The sequence below is a fragment of the Rhinoraja longicauda genome, chromosome 3 (assembly GCF_053455715.1).
Source record: "Rhinoraja longicauda isolate Sanriku21f chromosome 3, sRhiLon1.1, whole genome shotgun sequence".
Classification (NCBI taxonomy): domain Eukaryota; kingdom Metazoa; phylum Chordata; class Chondrichthyes; order Rajiformes; family Arhynchobatidae; genus Rhinoraja; species Rhinoraja longicauda.
This window is the reverse complement of record NC_135955.1, coordinates 5,892,495-5,909,850: the sequence shown is the minus strand read 5'-3', so window position 1 is coordinate 5,909,850 and position 17,356 is coordinate 5,892,495. Positions and strand designations below refer to the sequence as shown.

The window sequence follows — 17,356 nt, the reverse complement described above, 5'->3', positions numbered from 1 at the left end:
CCCTTAATAATCTTATACGTTTCGATAAGATGGAGTAAGTCAGTGGGACGGGCGGCATCTCTGGATTGAAGGAATGGGGGGGGGTGACGTTTTGGGTCGAGACCCTTCTTCAGGTTCGATCCTTCTCTCCAGAGATGCTGCCCGTCCCGCTGAGTTACTCCAGCATTTCGTGTCTATCTGCGGTTTAAACCAGCACCTGCAGTTCCTTCTGACACACTGTATTTAATGAATGCGGATTTACGGTTCGAGATGAGCACAATGGTAGGAGTAGGAAGTGTTCCACTTTAAAAGGATTACATTTATGGTTCAGTTGCACTGAGAATCAGAAAAGTAATCTGGTCAGCGCATTAAACTGCCAAGGCTGGATTAGTGGAGCTGTCCCAGTTTTATGTAGTGAGCAATCTGCAGGATATGTCTGTTGAACCCAAATCGGAAGGAAAAAAAACAAAAACATATATTTGATTCCCAGTTTGGTTTGTTGGGAGAGATTAAGCAGACATGCTTACATGGATAACATGTAACCAAGAGTCAAGAGTGTTATATTGTCAATTGTCCCAGATAGAACAATGAAATTCTTACTTGCAGTGGCACAACACTATAAACAAACATAGTACACTTGCTTTCTTTCTTTCGTATGTCAACTGCAACAATTAAATGTGGCAATTGGTGCTTTGATGCTTTGCTGCAACTTTTGTCAGCTCTGTAGAACTACCCTGGGTGGACGACGAGGATGTAAAGCAGCTTGCACCCCATAGTACACTGCAAACAATGGAGTAACTCAGCAGGTCAGGCAGCATCTCAGGAGAGAAGGAATGGGTGACGTTTCGGGTCGAGACCCTTCGGAACAGCACCTCGTATTTCGCCTGGGCAGCTTGCAGCCCAGCGGTATGAACATCGACTTCTCCAACTTTAAATAGTTCCTCTGTCCCTCTCTTCCCCTCCCCCTTCCCAGTTCTCCCTCTATCTTCCTGTCTCCACCTATATCCTTCCTTTGTCCCGCCCCCCTGACATCAGTCTGAAGAAGGGTCTCGACCCGAAACGCCACCCATTCCTTCTCTCCTGAGATGCTGCCTGACCTGCTGAGTTACTCCAGCATTTTGTGAATGAACACACACACACACACAGTCTGAAGAACGGTCTCGACCTGAAAGGTCACCCATTCCTTCTCTCCTGAGATGCTGCCTGACCTGCTGAGTTACTCCAGCATTTTGTGTCTACCTTCAATTTGAACCAGCTTCTGCAGTTATTGTCCAACTGTGTGAACAATAACATAAGAGAAAAAAAGTTCAGTGTGTGTATATATATATATTCCAGAGTGGAATAGATCGGGTAAACGGACAGTCTCTTGAGGACCAGAGGACATAGGTTTAAGCTGAAGGGGGAAAGATTTAATAGGAATCTGAGGGGTAATTTTTTCACACAAGGGGTGGTGGAACTAGCTGCCAGAGGAGGTAGTTGAGGCAGGGACTATCGCAACGTTTAAGAAGTATTTAGACTGGTACATGGATAGGATAGGTTTAGAGGGACATGGGCTCATCGCGGGCAAGCGGGACTAGTGTAGATGGGACATGTTGGTCAGTGTGGGCAAGTTGGGCTGAAGGGCCTGTTTCCACACTGTATCACTCTATGACAGTGGCAAGCACAGCTGCTTTTAAAGCTAAGTGCTGTACATTAACTTCTTGAGATAATGGGCCTTGTTAAAGACAAAATGAATTTCACACATTACATCGACACCTTGAGTATTGTTCATTAAAGCTTCAATGTGTAAACAAATGTAACTACGAACTTCAATTGGTGAAAGAAAATTCTGGCACCATTTGTGTTCACCTTCAGAGCAAAGTGATAAAAGTAATGGCCAAGGCAAAGTGGTGGGACTGCTGGCTAATTGATTGGTTCAGTTCCTGCACCATCTTTCAATTAGGTAGGCACGGTGGCGCAGCGGTAGAGTTGCTGCCTCGCAGCGCCTGAGACCCAGGTTCGATCCTGACCACGGGTGCTGTCTGTACGGAGTTTGTACGTTCTCCCCGTGACCTGCGTGGGTTTTCTACCTGTGATCCAGTTGTCTCCCACTGTCCAAAGACGTGCAGGTTTGTAGGTTAGGAAAAAAAACCTGCAGATGCTGGTTTAAATCGAAGGTAGACACAAAATGCTGGAGTAACTCAGCGGGTCAGGCAGCATCTCGGGAGAGAAGGAATGGGTGACGTTTTGGGCCGAAACGTCACCCATTCCTTCTCTCCAGAGATGCTGCCTGTTCCGCTGAGTTACTCCAGCATTTTGTGTCTACCTCAGGTTTGTAGGTTAGTTGGAAATTGTCCCGTGTGTGTGTGTGTGTGTGTGTGTGTGTGTGTGTGTGTGTGTGTGTGTGTGTGGGTTGTATGTGTGTGTGTGTGTGTGTGTGTGGGTTGTATGTGTGTGTGTGTGTGTGTGTGTGTGTGTGTGTGTGTGCTTGTGTGTGTATGTGTATGTGTGTGTGTGTGTGTGTGTGTGTGTGTGTGTGTGTGTGTGTGTGTGTGTATGTGTATGTGTGTGTATGTGTGTGTGTGTGTGTGTGTGTGTGTGTGTGTGTGTGTGTGTGTCTGTGTGTGCGTGTGCGTGTGCATGTGTGATTGTGTGTGTGTGTGTGTGTGTGTGTTCCCTCATTATACCCTCTTCCACAGCCAACAATGGACCATTGTGGGCTCCACCTTTCCTTCATCATCGGCGCTGGTTTAATTTGTTATTTTTATACCTTTCATTCATTTGTTCTTTGTACGTTTTCGTACCTCCAGCTTCCCTCTCCCCCGACTCTCAGTCTGAAGAAGGGTCTCGACCCGAAACATGACCAGTTCCTTTTCTCCAGAGATGCTGCCTGACCCGCTGAGTTACCCCAACATTTGGTGTCTATTTTCCAGTGTACCGCGCGTACTCAGTAGGCCGAAGGACCGGTTTCCTCGCAGTACCTCCAAACTAAATTAAGCTGGGGAACTGTTCCCAGTTCTGAAGCTCCAATTTATCGCAAGAAGTCATGTTACTTTGTTTTTTTTTAACATATATAAAAAGATGTTCTTTTGCGTTACTCATCCTAAGTAACACCTTCTGACAGGAAAGCACACTGCCAGATGGTGAATGCAGAAATGAAAGGATTAAAGGCGATATTCATCATGTGTAATCACTTCTAGTCTGCAATGGGGAGAAAGGAAAAAATAACAGAGAGAAACACAATCACATTTTTTTTTAAATTCACCGACACAAATTTAAGATGGAAATTTTATACAATACAATACAATACAATATATCTTTATTGTCATTGTACCCAGGGGTATAGATGTATCCTCCATTGTATTGGGTTCACTTCGTAGAATCTGTTTAAGTGACTGCTTTAATATCATTTTAGCTTATTAACTGAAGAAGGCTCTCGACCTGAAACGTCACCCATTCCACTTCTCCACAGATGCTGACAGTCCTGCGGAGTTACGCCAACGTTTTGTGTCTATCTTCAGTGTGAACCAGAAGAGGCATTTCCTTGCTACACGTTGACATGTAATAGTTAAGCCTTTAAATGAAAAGGAGTTCAGAGCTGAGCACACACAGGGTCATAGAAAATGGACACACAAACGTTGGGGTAACTCAGCGGGTCAGGCAGCATCTCTGGAGAACACGGATAGGTGACGTTTCACAGAGTGCTGGAGTAACTCAGCGGGTCAGGCAGCATCTCTGGAGAACATGGATAGGCTGGTGTTTCCGGTCAAGACCCTTCTTCAGATGTCAGAGCTGGATGAAAGGTCTTGGCACAAAAAGTCACCTATCCATGTTCGATCCCGACTACGGGCGCCGTCTGTACGGAGTTTGTACGTTCTCCCCGTGACCTGCGTGGGTTTTCTCCGAGACCTTCGGTTTCCTCCCACACTCCAAAGACGTGCAGGTTTGCAGGTGAATTGGCTTGGTGTATGTGTAAAATTGTGCAGGGTAGTGTTAAAGTGCGGGGATCGCTGGTCGGTGCGGACTCGGTGGGCCGAAGGGCCTGTTTCTCTAAAAGTAAAAAAATGAAATAACGACACGAAATTTTGCTAGAAAACATTAAAAAAATATATCAATTGAGGTTTGCAAATGGCACTGAATCTCAGTTTTATTTTGAGGGGGGGAACAGATCCTCCATTTTGTGTTTGCCCTGCTTAGAATTTCAGCTCGGCATTCCAAAGATGCGTTGTACCCTGGACCCTAATGAAACATCTTAAGAAGCAGATGGACACAAAATGCTGGAGTACCTCAGTGGGTCAGGCTGAGAAAAGTCTGAGGAAGGGTCTCGAATCTGTGGAATTCTCTGCCTCAGAGGGCAGTGGAGGCCAATTCTCTGAATGCATTCAAGAGAGAGGTAGATAGAGCTCTTAAGGATAGCGGAGTCAGGGGGTATGGGGAGAGGGCAGGAACGGGGTACTGATTGAGAATGATCAGCCATGATCACATTGAATGGTGGTGCTGGCTCGAAGGGCCGAATGGCCTCCTCCTGCACCTATTGTCTATTGTCTATTGACCCGAAACATCACCCATTCCTTCTATCCAGAGATGCTGCCTGACCCGCTGAGTTACTCCAGCATTTCTGTGTCTATCTTTGGTGTAAAGCAGCATTTGCAATTCCTTGTTAAAATGTTAACACATGTTAAAGAGCAGTTTCAGTGGTCCGTTACTTCACAGATTTTTCCCGACCTTAAAGCGCTGAAAATAAATGTGTGCAACACAAGGACGTCATGCGTGTTGTGTAGCAATGGTCTCCTGGCAACCAGGGAGAAGATATATTTTTTGGGGCAAGGCGTTTCATCGAAGCATAAAAATACCTAAGCCAGTAAAAGATCCGCCAAAAGTTTTCCTGCAGGCTTCTGGAAATATTTACCCCTTAATCAACATCTGTGTAAGCAAAGATAGACACAAAACGCTGGAGTAACTCAGCAGGTCAGGCAGCATCTCTGGATAGAAGGAATGGGTGACGTTTCGGGTCGAGACCCTTCTTCGGACTGATGTCAGGGGGGCGGGACAAAGGAAGGATATAGGAGGAGACGGGAAGATAGAGGGAGAACTGGGACGGAGGAGGGGAGGAGAGGGACAGAGGAACTATCTAAAGTGGGAGAAGTCGATGTTCATACCGCTGGGCTGCAAGCGGCCCAGGCGAAATATGAGGTGCTGTTCCTCGAATCTCCGGTGGGCCTCACTATGGCACTGGAGGAGGCCCATGACAGAAAGGTCAGACTGGGAGTGGGAAGGGGAGTTGAAGTGCTCAGCCACCGGGAGATCAGGTTGGTTAAGGCGGACTGAGAGGAGGTTTTGAGGTTTTTTCTGGTGCTGTGAGACACCAACAGCTGCGCTGCAGCACTCTGCCACCCAGTTTACGTGCTGCTAAGTGCAGTTCAAACTGGCAGCACGGTCGGGACAGATACTGCGGGCCGAAGGGCCTGGTCCTGTGCCTTGCTGAATCTGGAGAAGGGTCTCGACCCCAGATGCCACCCATTCCTTCTCTCCAGAGATGCTGCCTGTTACTCCAGCATTTTGTGTCTATCTTCGATTTAAACCAGCATCTGCAGTTCCTTCTGACACACCGTGCTGTTCTACGTTCCTTGGGCCATGACTAGGGTGGCCAACTGTCCCGTATTAGCCGGGACATCCTGTATTTTGGGCTAAATTGGTTCGTCCCGTACGGGACCGCCCATGTCCTGTATTAGGCCCGGGGGGGCGCTGTAACCCGGACACTGTAGGCCCAGACACTGTAGGCCCCGGTGCTGTAGGCCCCGACACTGTAGGCCTCGGTGCTGTAGGCCCCAACACTGTAGGCCCCGACACTGTAGGCCCCAACACTGTAGGCCCCAACACTGTAGGCCCCAACACTGTAGGCCCCAACACTGTAGACCCTGACACTGTAGGCCCGGACACTGTAGGTCCGGACACTGTAGGTCACAACACTGTAGGCCCCGACACTGTAGGCCCGGACACTGTAGGTCACAACACTGTAGGCCCCGACACTGTAGGCCCGGATACTGTAAGTCACAACACTGCAGGTCACAACACTGTAGGTCACAACACTGTAGGCCCCGACACTGTAGGTCACAACACTGTAGGCCCCGACACTGTAGGCCCCGACACTGTAGGTCACAACACTGTAGGTCACAACACTGCAGGTCACAACACTGTAGGCCACAACACTGTAGGTCACAACACTGTAGGTCACAACACTGCAGGTCACAACACTGTAGGCCCCGACACTGTAGGCCCCGACACTGTAGGCCCCGACACTGTAGGTCACAACACTGTAGGTCCCGACACTGTAGGTCACAACACTGTAGGCCCCGACACTGTAGGCCCCGACACTGTAGGTCACAACACTGTAGGCCCCGACACTGTAGGCCCGGACACTGTAGGCCCGGACACTGTAGGTCACAACACTGCAGGTCACAACACTGTAGGCCCGGACACTGTAGGCCCCAACACTGTAGGCCCCGACACTGTAGGTCACAACACTGTAGGCCACAACACTGTAGGCCCCGACACTGTAGGCCCGGACACTGTAGGTCACAACACTGCAGGTCACAACACTGTAGGCCACAACACTGTAGGTCACAACACTGTAGGTCACAACACTGCAGGTCACAACACTGTAGGCCCCGACACTGTAGGCCCCGACACTGTAGGCCCCGACACTGTAGGTCACAACACTGTAGGCCCCGACACTGTAGGTCACAACACTGTAGGCCCCGACACTGTAGGCCCGGACACTGTAGGCCCGGACACTGTAGGTCACAACACTGCAGGTCACAACACTGTAGGCCCGGACACTGTAGGCCCCAACACTGTAGGCCCCGACACTGTAGGTCACAACACTGTAGGCCACAACACTGTAGGCCCCGACACTGTAGGCCCGGACACTGTAGGTCACAACACTGCAGGTCACAACACTGTAGGTCACAACACTGTAGGTCACAACACTGTAGGCCCCGACACTGTAGACCCCGACACTGTAGGTCACAACATTGTAGGCCACAACACTGTAGGCCCCGACACTGTAGGCCCGGACACTGTAGGCCCGGACACTGTAGGCCCTGACATTGTAGGCCCGGACACTGTAGGCCCGAACACTGTAGGTCACAACACTGTAGGTCACGACACTGTAGGCCACGACACTGTAGGCCCGGACACTATAGGTCACAACACTGTAGGTCACAACACTGTAGGTCACGACACTGTAGGTTATGACACTGTAGGCCCGGACACTGTTGGCTCCGACACTGTAGGCCCCAATGCTGTAGGCCAGGATGCTGTAGGTCACAACACTGTAGGCCCCGACGCTGTAGGCTGTGACGCTGTAGGTCCCGGCGCTGTAGGTCCCGGCAGTTTAGGTCCCGACACTCTAGGTTTCTGACATTTTGAGCTCCAGACAGTGTAGGCCTGTGGGAGGTTGCGTAGCAACCCGCCTCCCGGCCCGGGCGACCGCCATTGGTGGAGCGGGAGCACGTGGCCGCTGGCTGGGTGAGGACCATGGGGCGCGGGGCGGTGACGTCACCTTGTCCCTTATTTGGGAGTGAGGAAGTTGGCAACCCCTAGCCAGGACAGCTGAGCAGGGGCAAGTCGGTCAGATAAAAACAGAGAGGGAAGAAAACAGCCTGGATTATAAGTCTCAGGGCCCATGCGCGATGAGGCGAGTGAACTAATTGAAGCTGATGTTTTGCTTTCAGTGTCAGTGCATGCTGGAGTCCACGTTTGTGCATCAATGCTTTTCTCATTCTCTTCACAGGCCCTCCTGTCAATGTCACCTGCAACATATTTATCAACAGCTTTGGCTCGATTGCAGAGACAACCATGGTGAGTCCAGATATTTATTTCTCCCTTTTCGCTGGAGGGCTCTTGTACGATGGTGGTTTTATGTACGAGAATTTATTGTTTCCACAGTTGCATTTGTGGTCATGGGTGGGGTTGCCAACTGTCCCGTATTAGCCAGGACATCCCGTATATTGGGCTAAATTTGTTTGTACCGTACGGGACCGCCTTTGTCCCTGAGTTAGGCCCAGGGGGCGTTGTAGGCCCGGACACTGTAGGCCTGGACACTGCAGGCCCGGACACTGCAGGCCCGGACACTGCAGGCCTGGACACTGCGGGCCCGGACAGTGTAGGTAAGGACAGTGTAGGCCGGAACACTGTAGGCCTTCACCCTCCATTAGCCTACACTGTCTGGGCCTACATCGGCCCCCGGACCTACAATGTCTGGGCCTACAGTGTCCGGGACTGCAGGCCCGGACACTGCAGGCCCGGATACTGTAGGCCCAGACACTGTAGGCCCAGACACTGTAGGCCCAGACACTGCAGGCCCGGACACTGCAGGCCCGGTCACTGCAGGCCCGGACAATGCAGGCCCGGACACTGAAGGCTCAGACAATGTAGGCCCGGGGGCCGATGTAGGCCCGGACTGTGTAGGTTAACGGAGGGTGTTCGGGGAGCCGGGCCAAGTGTGTTCGCCTAATGGAGGCTGCGTAGCAACCCGCCTCCCGGCCCGGGCGGCCACCATTGATGAAGCGGGAGCACGTGGCCGCTGGCTGGGTGGTGACGTCACCTTGTCCCTTATTTGGGAGTAAGAAAGTTGGCAACCCTAGTCATGGGGTTCATGTCTTTCTTCATACTTTTTAATTGAACATTCAGAGGAGACTAGTTTCAGTTACAGTTTTCAGTTTCAGTTTAGTTTATTGTCACGTGTACCGAGGTACAGTGAAAAGCTTTTGTTGAGTGCTAACCAGTCAGCAGAAACACAATACATGATTACAATCAATCCCTTTACAGTGGAGAGATATATGATATGGGAATAACGTTTGGTGCAACGTAAAGCCAGCAGAGTCCAATCAAGGATAGTCCGAGGGTCATCAAAGAGGTAGATAGTAGTTCAGCACAAGTTCAGAGAGGTTTGTCGGTTAATTGGCTTCGGTAAAATTGTACCTAATGGTGTAGGATAGTGCTAGTGGACAGGATGGTCGCTGGTCGGAGCAGGCTCGGTGGGCTGAAGGGCCTGTTTCCACGCAGTGTCACTAAAATCTAAAGTCTAAAGAAGGGAGTCGATGGGGTGAATGAGTCTTTTATCCAGGGTAGGGGAAATCAAGAACCAGCGGGCCTGGGTTTAAGGTAAGAGAGGCAAGACATAATAGGAACCTGAGTGGCAAGTTTTTCAGTAAGAGGTGGGTAAGAATAGACAGTATAGACAATAGACAATAGGTGCAGGAGGAGGCCATTCGGCCCTTCGAGCCAGCACCGCCATTCAATGTGATCATGGCTGATCATTCTCAATCAGTACCCCGTTCCTGCCTTCTCCCCATACCCCATGACTCCGCTATCCTTAAGAGCTCTATCCAGCTCTCTCTTGAATGCATTCAGAGAATTGGCCTCCACTGCCTTCTGAGGCAGAGAATTCCACAGATTCACAACTCTCTGACTGAAAAAGTTTTTCCTCATCTCAGTTCTAAATGGCCTACCCCTTATTCTTAAACTGTGGCCCCTTGTTCTGGACTCCCCCAACATTGGGAACATATTTCCTGCCTCTAACGTGTCCAACCCCTTAATAATCTTATACGTTTCGATAAGATCTCCTCTCATCCTTCTAAATTCCAGTGTATACAAGCCCAGTCGCTCCAGTCTTTCAACATATGACAGTCCCGCCATTCCGGGAATTAACCTAGTAAACCTACGCTGCACGCCCTCAATAGCAAGAATATCCTTCCTCAAATTTGGAGACCAATACTGCACACAGTACTCCAGGTGCGGTCTCACTAGGGCCCTGTACAACTGCAGAAGGACCTCTTTGCTCCTATACTCAACTCCTCTTGTTATGAAGGCCAACATTCCATTGGCTTTCTTCACTGCCTGCTCTACCTGCATGCTTCCTTTCAGTGACTGATGCACTAGGACACCCAGATCTCGTTGTATGTCCCCTGTTCCTAACTTGACACCATTCAGATAATACTCTGCCTTCTTATTCGTACCACCAAAGTGGATAACCTCACACTTATCCACTTTAAACTGCATCTGCCATGCATCCGCCCACTCACACAACCTGTCCAAGTAACCCTGCAACCTCATAGCATCTTCCTCACAGTTCACACTGCCACCCAGCTTTGTATCATCAGCAAATTTGCTAATGGTACTTTTAATCCCTTCATCCAAGTCATATGGAACGAGCTGCCAGAGGAGGTAGTTGAGGCAGGTACTAGAACAGTGTTTAAAAGACACTTGGACAGGTACATGGATTGGAAAGGTTCAGAGGGATAAGGCCTGAAAAGGAAGCAAATGGGACCAGCTTGGATTGTCTTTGTTGGCATGGACGAGTTGGGGCAAAGGCCTGGTTTCCATGATGCGTGATTTCATGGTTCTCTGTCGGTCAGAACTATTGTGTAGTGAAGGATACAGGAGAAGAATCAGGCCATTCGGCCCATCGAGTCTACTCCACCATTCAATCCTGGCTGATCTATCTCTCCCTCCCAACCCCATTCTCCCGCCTTCTCCCTGTAACCCCGGACACCCGGACCAATCATGAATCTGTCAATCTCCACTTTAAAAACACCCACTGGCTTGGCCTCCACAGCCGTTGGTGGCAACCAATTCCACAGATTCACCACCCTCTGACTAAAGACTTTCAGGGACAATGAATTCATGATTTGGGCGTATGGGGAAGAATATTTTTCTAGATATCTGCGACCAGTTGAGCGGCACGGTGGCGCAGCGGTAGAGTTGCTGCCTTACAGCGAATGCAGCGCCGGAGACTCAGGTTTGATCCCGACTACGGGCGCCGTCTGTACGGAGTTTGTACGTTCTCCCCGTGCCCTGCGTGGGTTTTCTCCGAGATCTTCAGTTTCCTCCCACACTCCAAATGTTATTCACTTCGCCTGTCAGCGGTCATAATGTTTTGGCTGATCAGTGTATATTGCTTTTCCTTCAAAGCGCAAGTGGGCCACTTTCTCTCTGTAAGATTACCGCTTTAATGCGTACCTGTGTCGTATAGAAGCAGCGTTTCAACAGCTCAGGGGGTTGCAGCTAATGTTTCAGTCCTCAGTGCAGTCGAAGCTGTCCTGAGTGATCAACTCAAGAGGTGGTTGTGATAAATCAGACCAGGGATTGCACAGTCTCTGAGCATCAAACGTGACCTTCCACTGCCAGCATTGTAACGGCGCGCGCAGAGAACCTAGTAAGCATCACGTGTGGCTGAATAACCTCAGGCCCTTAACGCAAGCTGGAAGCATTGCATCCAGTGCAGTGTAAGAAAATAACTGCAGATGCTGGTACAAATCGAAGGTATTTATTCGCAAAATGCTGGAGTAACTCAGCAGGTCAGGCAGCATCTCGGGAGAGAAGGAATTGGTGACGTTTCGGGTCGAGACCATTCTTCATCCAGTGCAGCTATTGAGAGCGTGCAGCGTAGGTTTACTAGGTTAATTCCCGGAATGGCGGAACTATCATATGTTGAAAGACTGGAGCGACTAGGCTTGTATACACTGGAATTTAGAAGGATGAGAGGACATCTTATCGAAACGTATAAGATTATTAAGGGGTTGGACACGTTAGAGGCAGGAAACATGTTCCCAATGTTGGGGGAGTCCAGAACAAGGGGCCACAGTTTAAGAATAAGGGGTAGGCCATTTAGAACTGAGATGAGGAAAAACTTTTTCAGTCAGAGAGTTGTGAATCTGTGGAATTCTCTGCCTCAGAAGGCAGTGGAGGCCAATTCTCTGAATGCATTCAAGAGAGAGCTAGATAGAGCTCTTAAGGATAGCGGAGTCAGGGGGTATGGGGAGAAGGCAGGAACAGGGTACTGATTGAGAATGATCAGCCATGATCACATTGAATGGCGGTGCTGGCTCGAAGGGCCAAATGGCCTCCTCCTGCACCTATTGTCTATTGCCTATTGATAAGCCCCCATTACACAGTGGTTGGCTCAGTAATTACTAAGGGGCCACGTCATCCTCACGAGGCATCCATGCCCTTCGCTCTCACCAGGATTAATGACTGACTGACTAACCTGTCACCACAAATTTGTGCTGTTGCCTTCAGATGAGTCATTCGGCGTGGGAAGCAGGCCCTTCTGCCCAACTCGTCCATGCTCACATTGACAAGACCCCCCACTCCCATCTCCTCCAATCCTATTTCCCTGCATTTGACCCGTATTCCCCTCGAACTTTCCTATCCATAAGACATAAACAAAGTGCTGGGGTAACTCAGCAGGTCAGGCAGCATCTGTGGAGAACATGGATAGGTGACGTTTCACAGAGTGCTGGAGTAACTCAGCGGGTCAGGCAGCATCTCTGGAGAACATGGATAGGTGACGTTTCACAGAGTGCTGGAGTAACTCAGCGGGTCAGGCAACATCTCTGGAGAACATGGATAGGTGACGTTTCACAGAGCAAAAATTACGTAAAATGGCTACCCCTGTTTTATTCTTAAACTGTGGCCCCTGGTTCTGGACTCCCCCAACATTGGGAACATATTTCCTGCCTCTAACGTGACCAACCCCTTAATAATCTTATACGTTTCGATAAGATCTCCTCTCATCCTTCCAAATTCCAGTGTATACAAGCCCAGTCGCTCCAGTCTTTCAACATACGACAGTCCCGCCATTCCGGGAATTAACCTAGTAAATCTACGCTGCACGCCCTCAATAGCAAGAATATTATTCCTCAAATTTGGAGACCAAAACTGCACACAGTACTCCAGGTGCAGTCTCACTAGGGCCCTGTACAACTGCAGAAGGACCTCTTTGCTCCTATACTCAACACCTCTTGTTATGAAGGCCAACATTCCATTGGCTTTATTCACTGCCTGCTGTACCTGCATGCTTCCTTTCAGTGACTGATGCACTAGGACACCCAGATCTCGTTGTACGTCCCCTGTTCCTAACTTGACACCATTCAGATAATACTCTGCCTTCGTATTCTTACCAACAAAGTGGATAACCTCGCATTTATCCACATTAAACTGCATCTGCCATGCATCCGCCCACTCATACAACCTGTCCAAGTCACCCTGCAACCTCATAGCATTTGATGTAAGAGCAATGCCATCTTATGTTGCTTCCTGGCAGTCATGATGCAGAATGATCGGAGACCCTACCCAAACCCATTTTTGCGCAAAAATTACGTAAAATGGCTACCCCCGTTGTTATCAGATGTGACCTGACAGGGTCGTAGCTTGTCGAGGGTGGAGGTCGGTTGACGTCGCTTGTCGTAGTCGCTGTCGTAGGTGGACGTCCTAGGTCTCAACGACCGGGTGCTAGGTTGCCGTAGCTTGTCGTAGACATTGTCGTAGGCATTGTCGTGGGGTTAAAAAAATCGAAGGTTTCTCCACGATCTGCTCCGACTTTGACAGTCGCTGGCAGCCTCCTTAAATGAGAAGCCCTTAAATGAGACTCAGCGAGTCAGGCAGCATTGCTGATGGGGATGGATAGGCAATGTTTCCGGTCAGGACCCATCGCCAGCTTCTGCAGTTTAGTTTAGTCTAGAGATACAGACGGGGCCCTTCGGCCCAAGGAGTCCATGCCGACCAGCGATCCACGCACACCATCACTATCCTACACACACTCTTGGGGCCATTTATACCAAGTTACCAATAACCTCCAAACCTGCACATCGTTTGGAGTGTGTCTCTGGCAACTCAGCAGAGAACTGAAAATTGACTCTGCAATTGTACCACTGTGTGGGAGAGTGTTGGTTTAGCCATAAGAAAATAAATGCAGCTGCTGGTACAAATCGAGGGTATTTATTTCACAAAATGCTGGAGTAACTCAGCAGGACAGGATCTCAGGAGAGAAGGAATGGGCGACGTTTCGGGTTGATACCCTTCTTCAGACTGAAGAAGGGTCTCGACCCGAAACGTCACCCATTCCTTCTCTCCTGAGATGCTGCCTGACCCGCTGAGTTACTCCGGCATTTTGTGAAATAAATACCTTTGGTTTAGTCATGTTCGGCAACCCAGTTCAAAGCATTTCCCAAAGTTAGATGTAAAAGATCTTTGTCCCAATTAAAGCAAAATGATTTTTCAACGTGTTCATTACGCTCATATGGGGAATGGGAAATTAGGTCACAGAATCATAAGGTATTTCCTGATTAACTGCAGGATATGGCAATGTCAATATTTAATGCTCACCCTGATTGCCTTGGTTTAGTTTTAGTTTTAGTTCAGTTCAGTTTAGTTTAGTTTAGAGATACATTGTGGAAACAGGCCCTTCGGCCCATTGAGTCCGCACTGACCAGCGATCACCCTGTGCACCAACACAATCTGGGAAAACTTGAGCATGTTACCTATCGTTTTAGTTTTCCATTTCTAATAACCTCATTGACTTCAAGCTGGAAAGGGTGCAGAGAATATTGACGAGGATGTGAATGAATGAATGAATGAATGAATGAATGAATGAATGAATGAATGAATGAATGAATAAGTTTATGAATTAATAAGTTTATTAAGAAGGGTCTCGACCCAAAACGTCACCCATTCCTTCTCTCCTGAGATGCTGCCTGAGCCGCTGAGTTACTCCAGCATTTTGTGAATAAATACCTTCGATTTGTACCAGCTTCTGCAGTTATTTTCTTATAATTTATTGGCCAAGTATGTGCACATACAAGGAATGTGCCTTGGTGCTCCGCTCACAAATGACAACACAAACATACAGATAACAATTAAGAATAAAGCATAAACACATCAAAACAATAAGGATACAACATTACAGTCTAAACATGTGGGTGAAAATAAACCAGAGCAAAAAAGAGACTACAGACTTTGGTTGTTGAGTAGAACTATCATTCGTGGAAAGAAAAGATGTTTTTATGTCTGGCTGTGGCTGCTTTGACAGTCCGGAGTCGCCTTCCAGAGGGAAGTGCTTCGAAGAGTTTGTGGCCAGGGTGAGAGGGGTCAGAGATGATCTTGCCCACTCACTTCCTGGCCCTTGCAGTGTACAGTTCGTCAATGGGGTGGAAGGTTGACAATGTCAATATTTAATGCTCACCCTGATTGCCTAGTTTTGGTTTTAGTTCAGTTTAGTTTAGTTTAGAGATACATTGTGGAAACAGGCCCTTCGGCCCTTCTCAGCTGTGCGAACGATCCATGGCAGCCTCCGGATGTCGTGCTTGGTGGCTGAGCCAAACCAGACCATGATGGAGAAGGTGAGGACGGACTCAATGATAGCAGTATAGAATTGGACCATCATTCCCTGTGGCAGATTGCCAGGACTTGAGAGCCTGAGCTAAAGGGAGAGGTTGAGCAGATTGGGACTCTGTTCCTTGGAGTGCAGGAGGACGAGGGGTTGATCTTGTAGAGGTAAACACAATCTACAAGAGGAACAGATCAGGTAAACACACAGAGTCTCTTGCCCAGAGTAGGGGAATCAAGAACCAGAGGACACAGGTTTAAGTTGAAGGGGCAAAGTTTGAATAGGAAAATGAGCTGCTGGAGGAGGTATTTGAGGCAGGTAGAATCGCAATGTTTAAGAAACATTTAGGCAGGTACATGGATAGGACAGGTTTAGAGGGATATGGGCCAAATGCAGACATGTGGGACTAGCAGGGAAATGGGAGCAGATGTAATAATGGCTATTGATAAAGGAACTGGATATCTGGAACTGGAACTGCAACTGGATAAAGTTAAGTGGAACATTTCGACAGGTACATGATCTACGGAAAATGAAACAATTAATGGTTAAGGTCAAAGATCATTTGTCAGAACTGGGAAAGAGAGAAAGCCAAAAAACTGCTGGAGTAACTGAGCGGGTCAGGCAGCATCTGTGGAGAACATGGATAGGTGACGTTTCACAGAGTGCTGGAGTAACTCAGCGGGTCAGGCAGCATCTGTGGAGAACATGGATAGGTGACGTTTCACAGAGTGCTGGAGTAACTCAGCGGGTCAGGCAGCATCTCTGGAGAACATAGATAGGTGACGTTTCACAGAGTGCTGGAGTAACTCAGCGGGTCAGGCAGCATCTCTGGAGAACATGGATAGGTGACATATCGGGTAAGGTCTCTTCTTCAGACAGGTCTGAGTTGATACCTGATGTACTGAGCTATCCTGCACTCTGTGTCTTCTTTTGTAAACCAACACCTGCAGTTCCTTGTTTCTACAAGACGGAAAGCAAGGCAGGTTTAGGGGGATATGGTGGGAATAGTGTAGATGGGGTATGTTGGCCGACGTAGGCAAGTTTGTCCATGGGGCCTGTTTCCACACTGTATGACTCTATATGACAATTTGCAGGACTGTAGATAAACACAAGGAGAATGTGGCAGTTAGCATAAGCACGACGGGCCAAATGGCTTCCTTCTCTGCTCTGATAATCTCTATTTCCCTTCTCAAATGATGAATCAATTAACAAAATGCTGGAGTAACTCAGCAGGTCAGTCATATGCTGCCTGACCTGCTGAGTTACTCCAGCATTTTGTAAATAAATACCTTCGATTTGTACCAGCATCTGCAGTTATTTTCTTATATAATCAATTAACAAATGTGTTTTTATAATGAAGTTGCCAATAGAAATATAGAAACATAGAAAATAGGTGCAGGAGGAGGCCATTTGGCCCTTCACCAGCACCGCCATTCACTGTGACCATGGCCGATCATCCACAATCAGTAACCTGTGCCTGCCTTCTCCCCATATCCCTTGATTCCGCTAGCCTCTATCTAACTCTCTTTTAAATCCATCCAGTGATTTGGCCTCCACTGCCCTCTGTAGCAGAGAATTCCACAAATTCATAACTCTCTGGGTGGAAACCAGGGTGGTTGATACACAGCATGGACCTGGTGGGCCTGTGGGCATGTTTCCGTGTTGTATCTTTGTATCTGTCGTTCTATAAACGCCACTTGCTATTGTTCGGAAGGAAAACTGCAGATGCCGGTTCAAATCGAAGGTGGACACAAAATGCTGGAGTAACTCAGCGGGTCAGGCAGCATCTCGGGAGAGAAGGAATGGGTGACCTTTTCGGGTCGAGACCCTTCTTCAGACTGATGAAGAACCTTGAGGAAAGGTCTCGACTCGAAACGTGGATGAGCTTGAGGCTCAGTTAGTCATGGGCAAGTATGATGTTGTAGGGATCACTGAGACATGGCTACAAGAAGACCAGGGCTGGGAACTGAATATTCAGGGGTACACAACGTGTAGAAAAGACAAACAGGTGGGCAGAGGGGGTGGGGTTGCTCTGCTGGTAAGGAATGATATTCATTCCCTTGCAAGGGGTGACATAGAATCAGGAGATGTTGAATCAGTATGGATAGAAATGAGGAATTGTAAGGGTAAAAAGACCCTGATGGGAGTTATCTATAGGCCCCCAAACAGTAGCCTCGACATAGGGTGCAAGTTGAATTAGGAGATAAAATTGGCGTGTCAAAAATG

The 17,356-nt window shown here is 48.6% G+C and overlaps 1 protein-coding gene across 2 annotated transcripts in view; it reads left to right on the top strand.

Moving 5' to 3' along the window:
* LOC144611932 (glycine receptor subunit alpha-3-like) overlaps window positions 1–17,356 on the top strand; it is a 161,710-nt gene that overhangs the window by 32,967 nt on the left and 111,387 nt on the right. For both annotated transcript variants that reach the window (XM_078431284.1, XM_078431275.1), the window contains exon 3: window positions 7,754–7,821. In XM_078431284.1, the coding sequence (XP_078287410.1) occupies window positions 7,754–7,821 (68 nt within the window). The remainder of the gene's footprint in view (window positions 1–7,753; window positions 7,822–17,356) is intronic.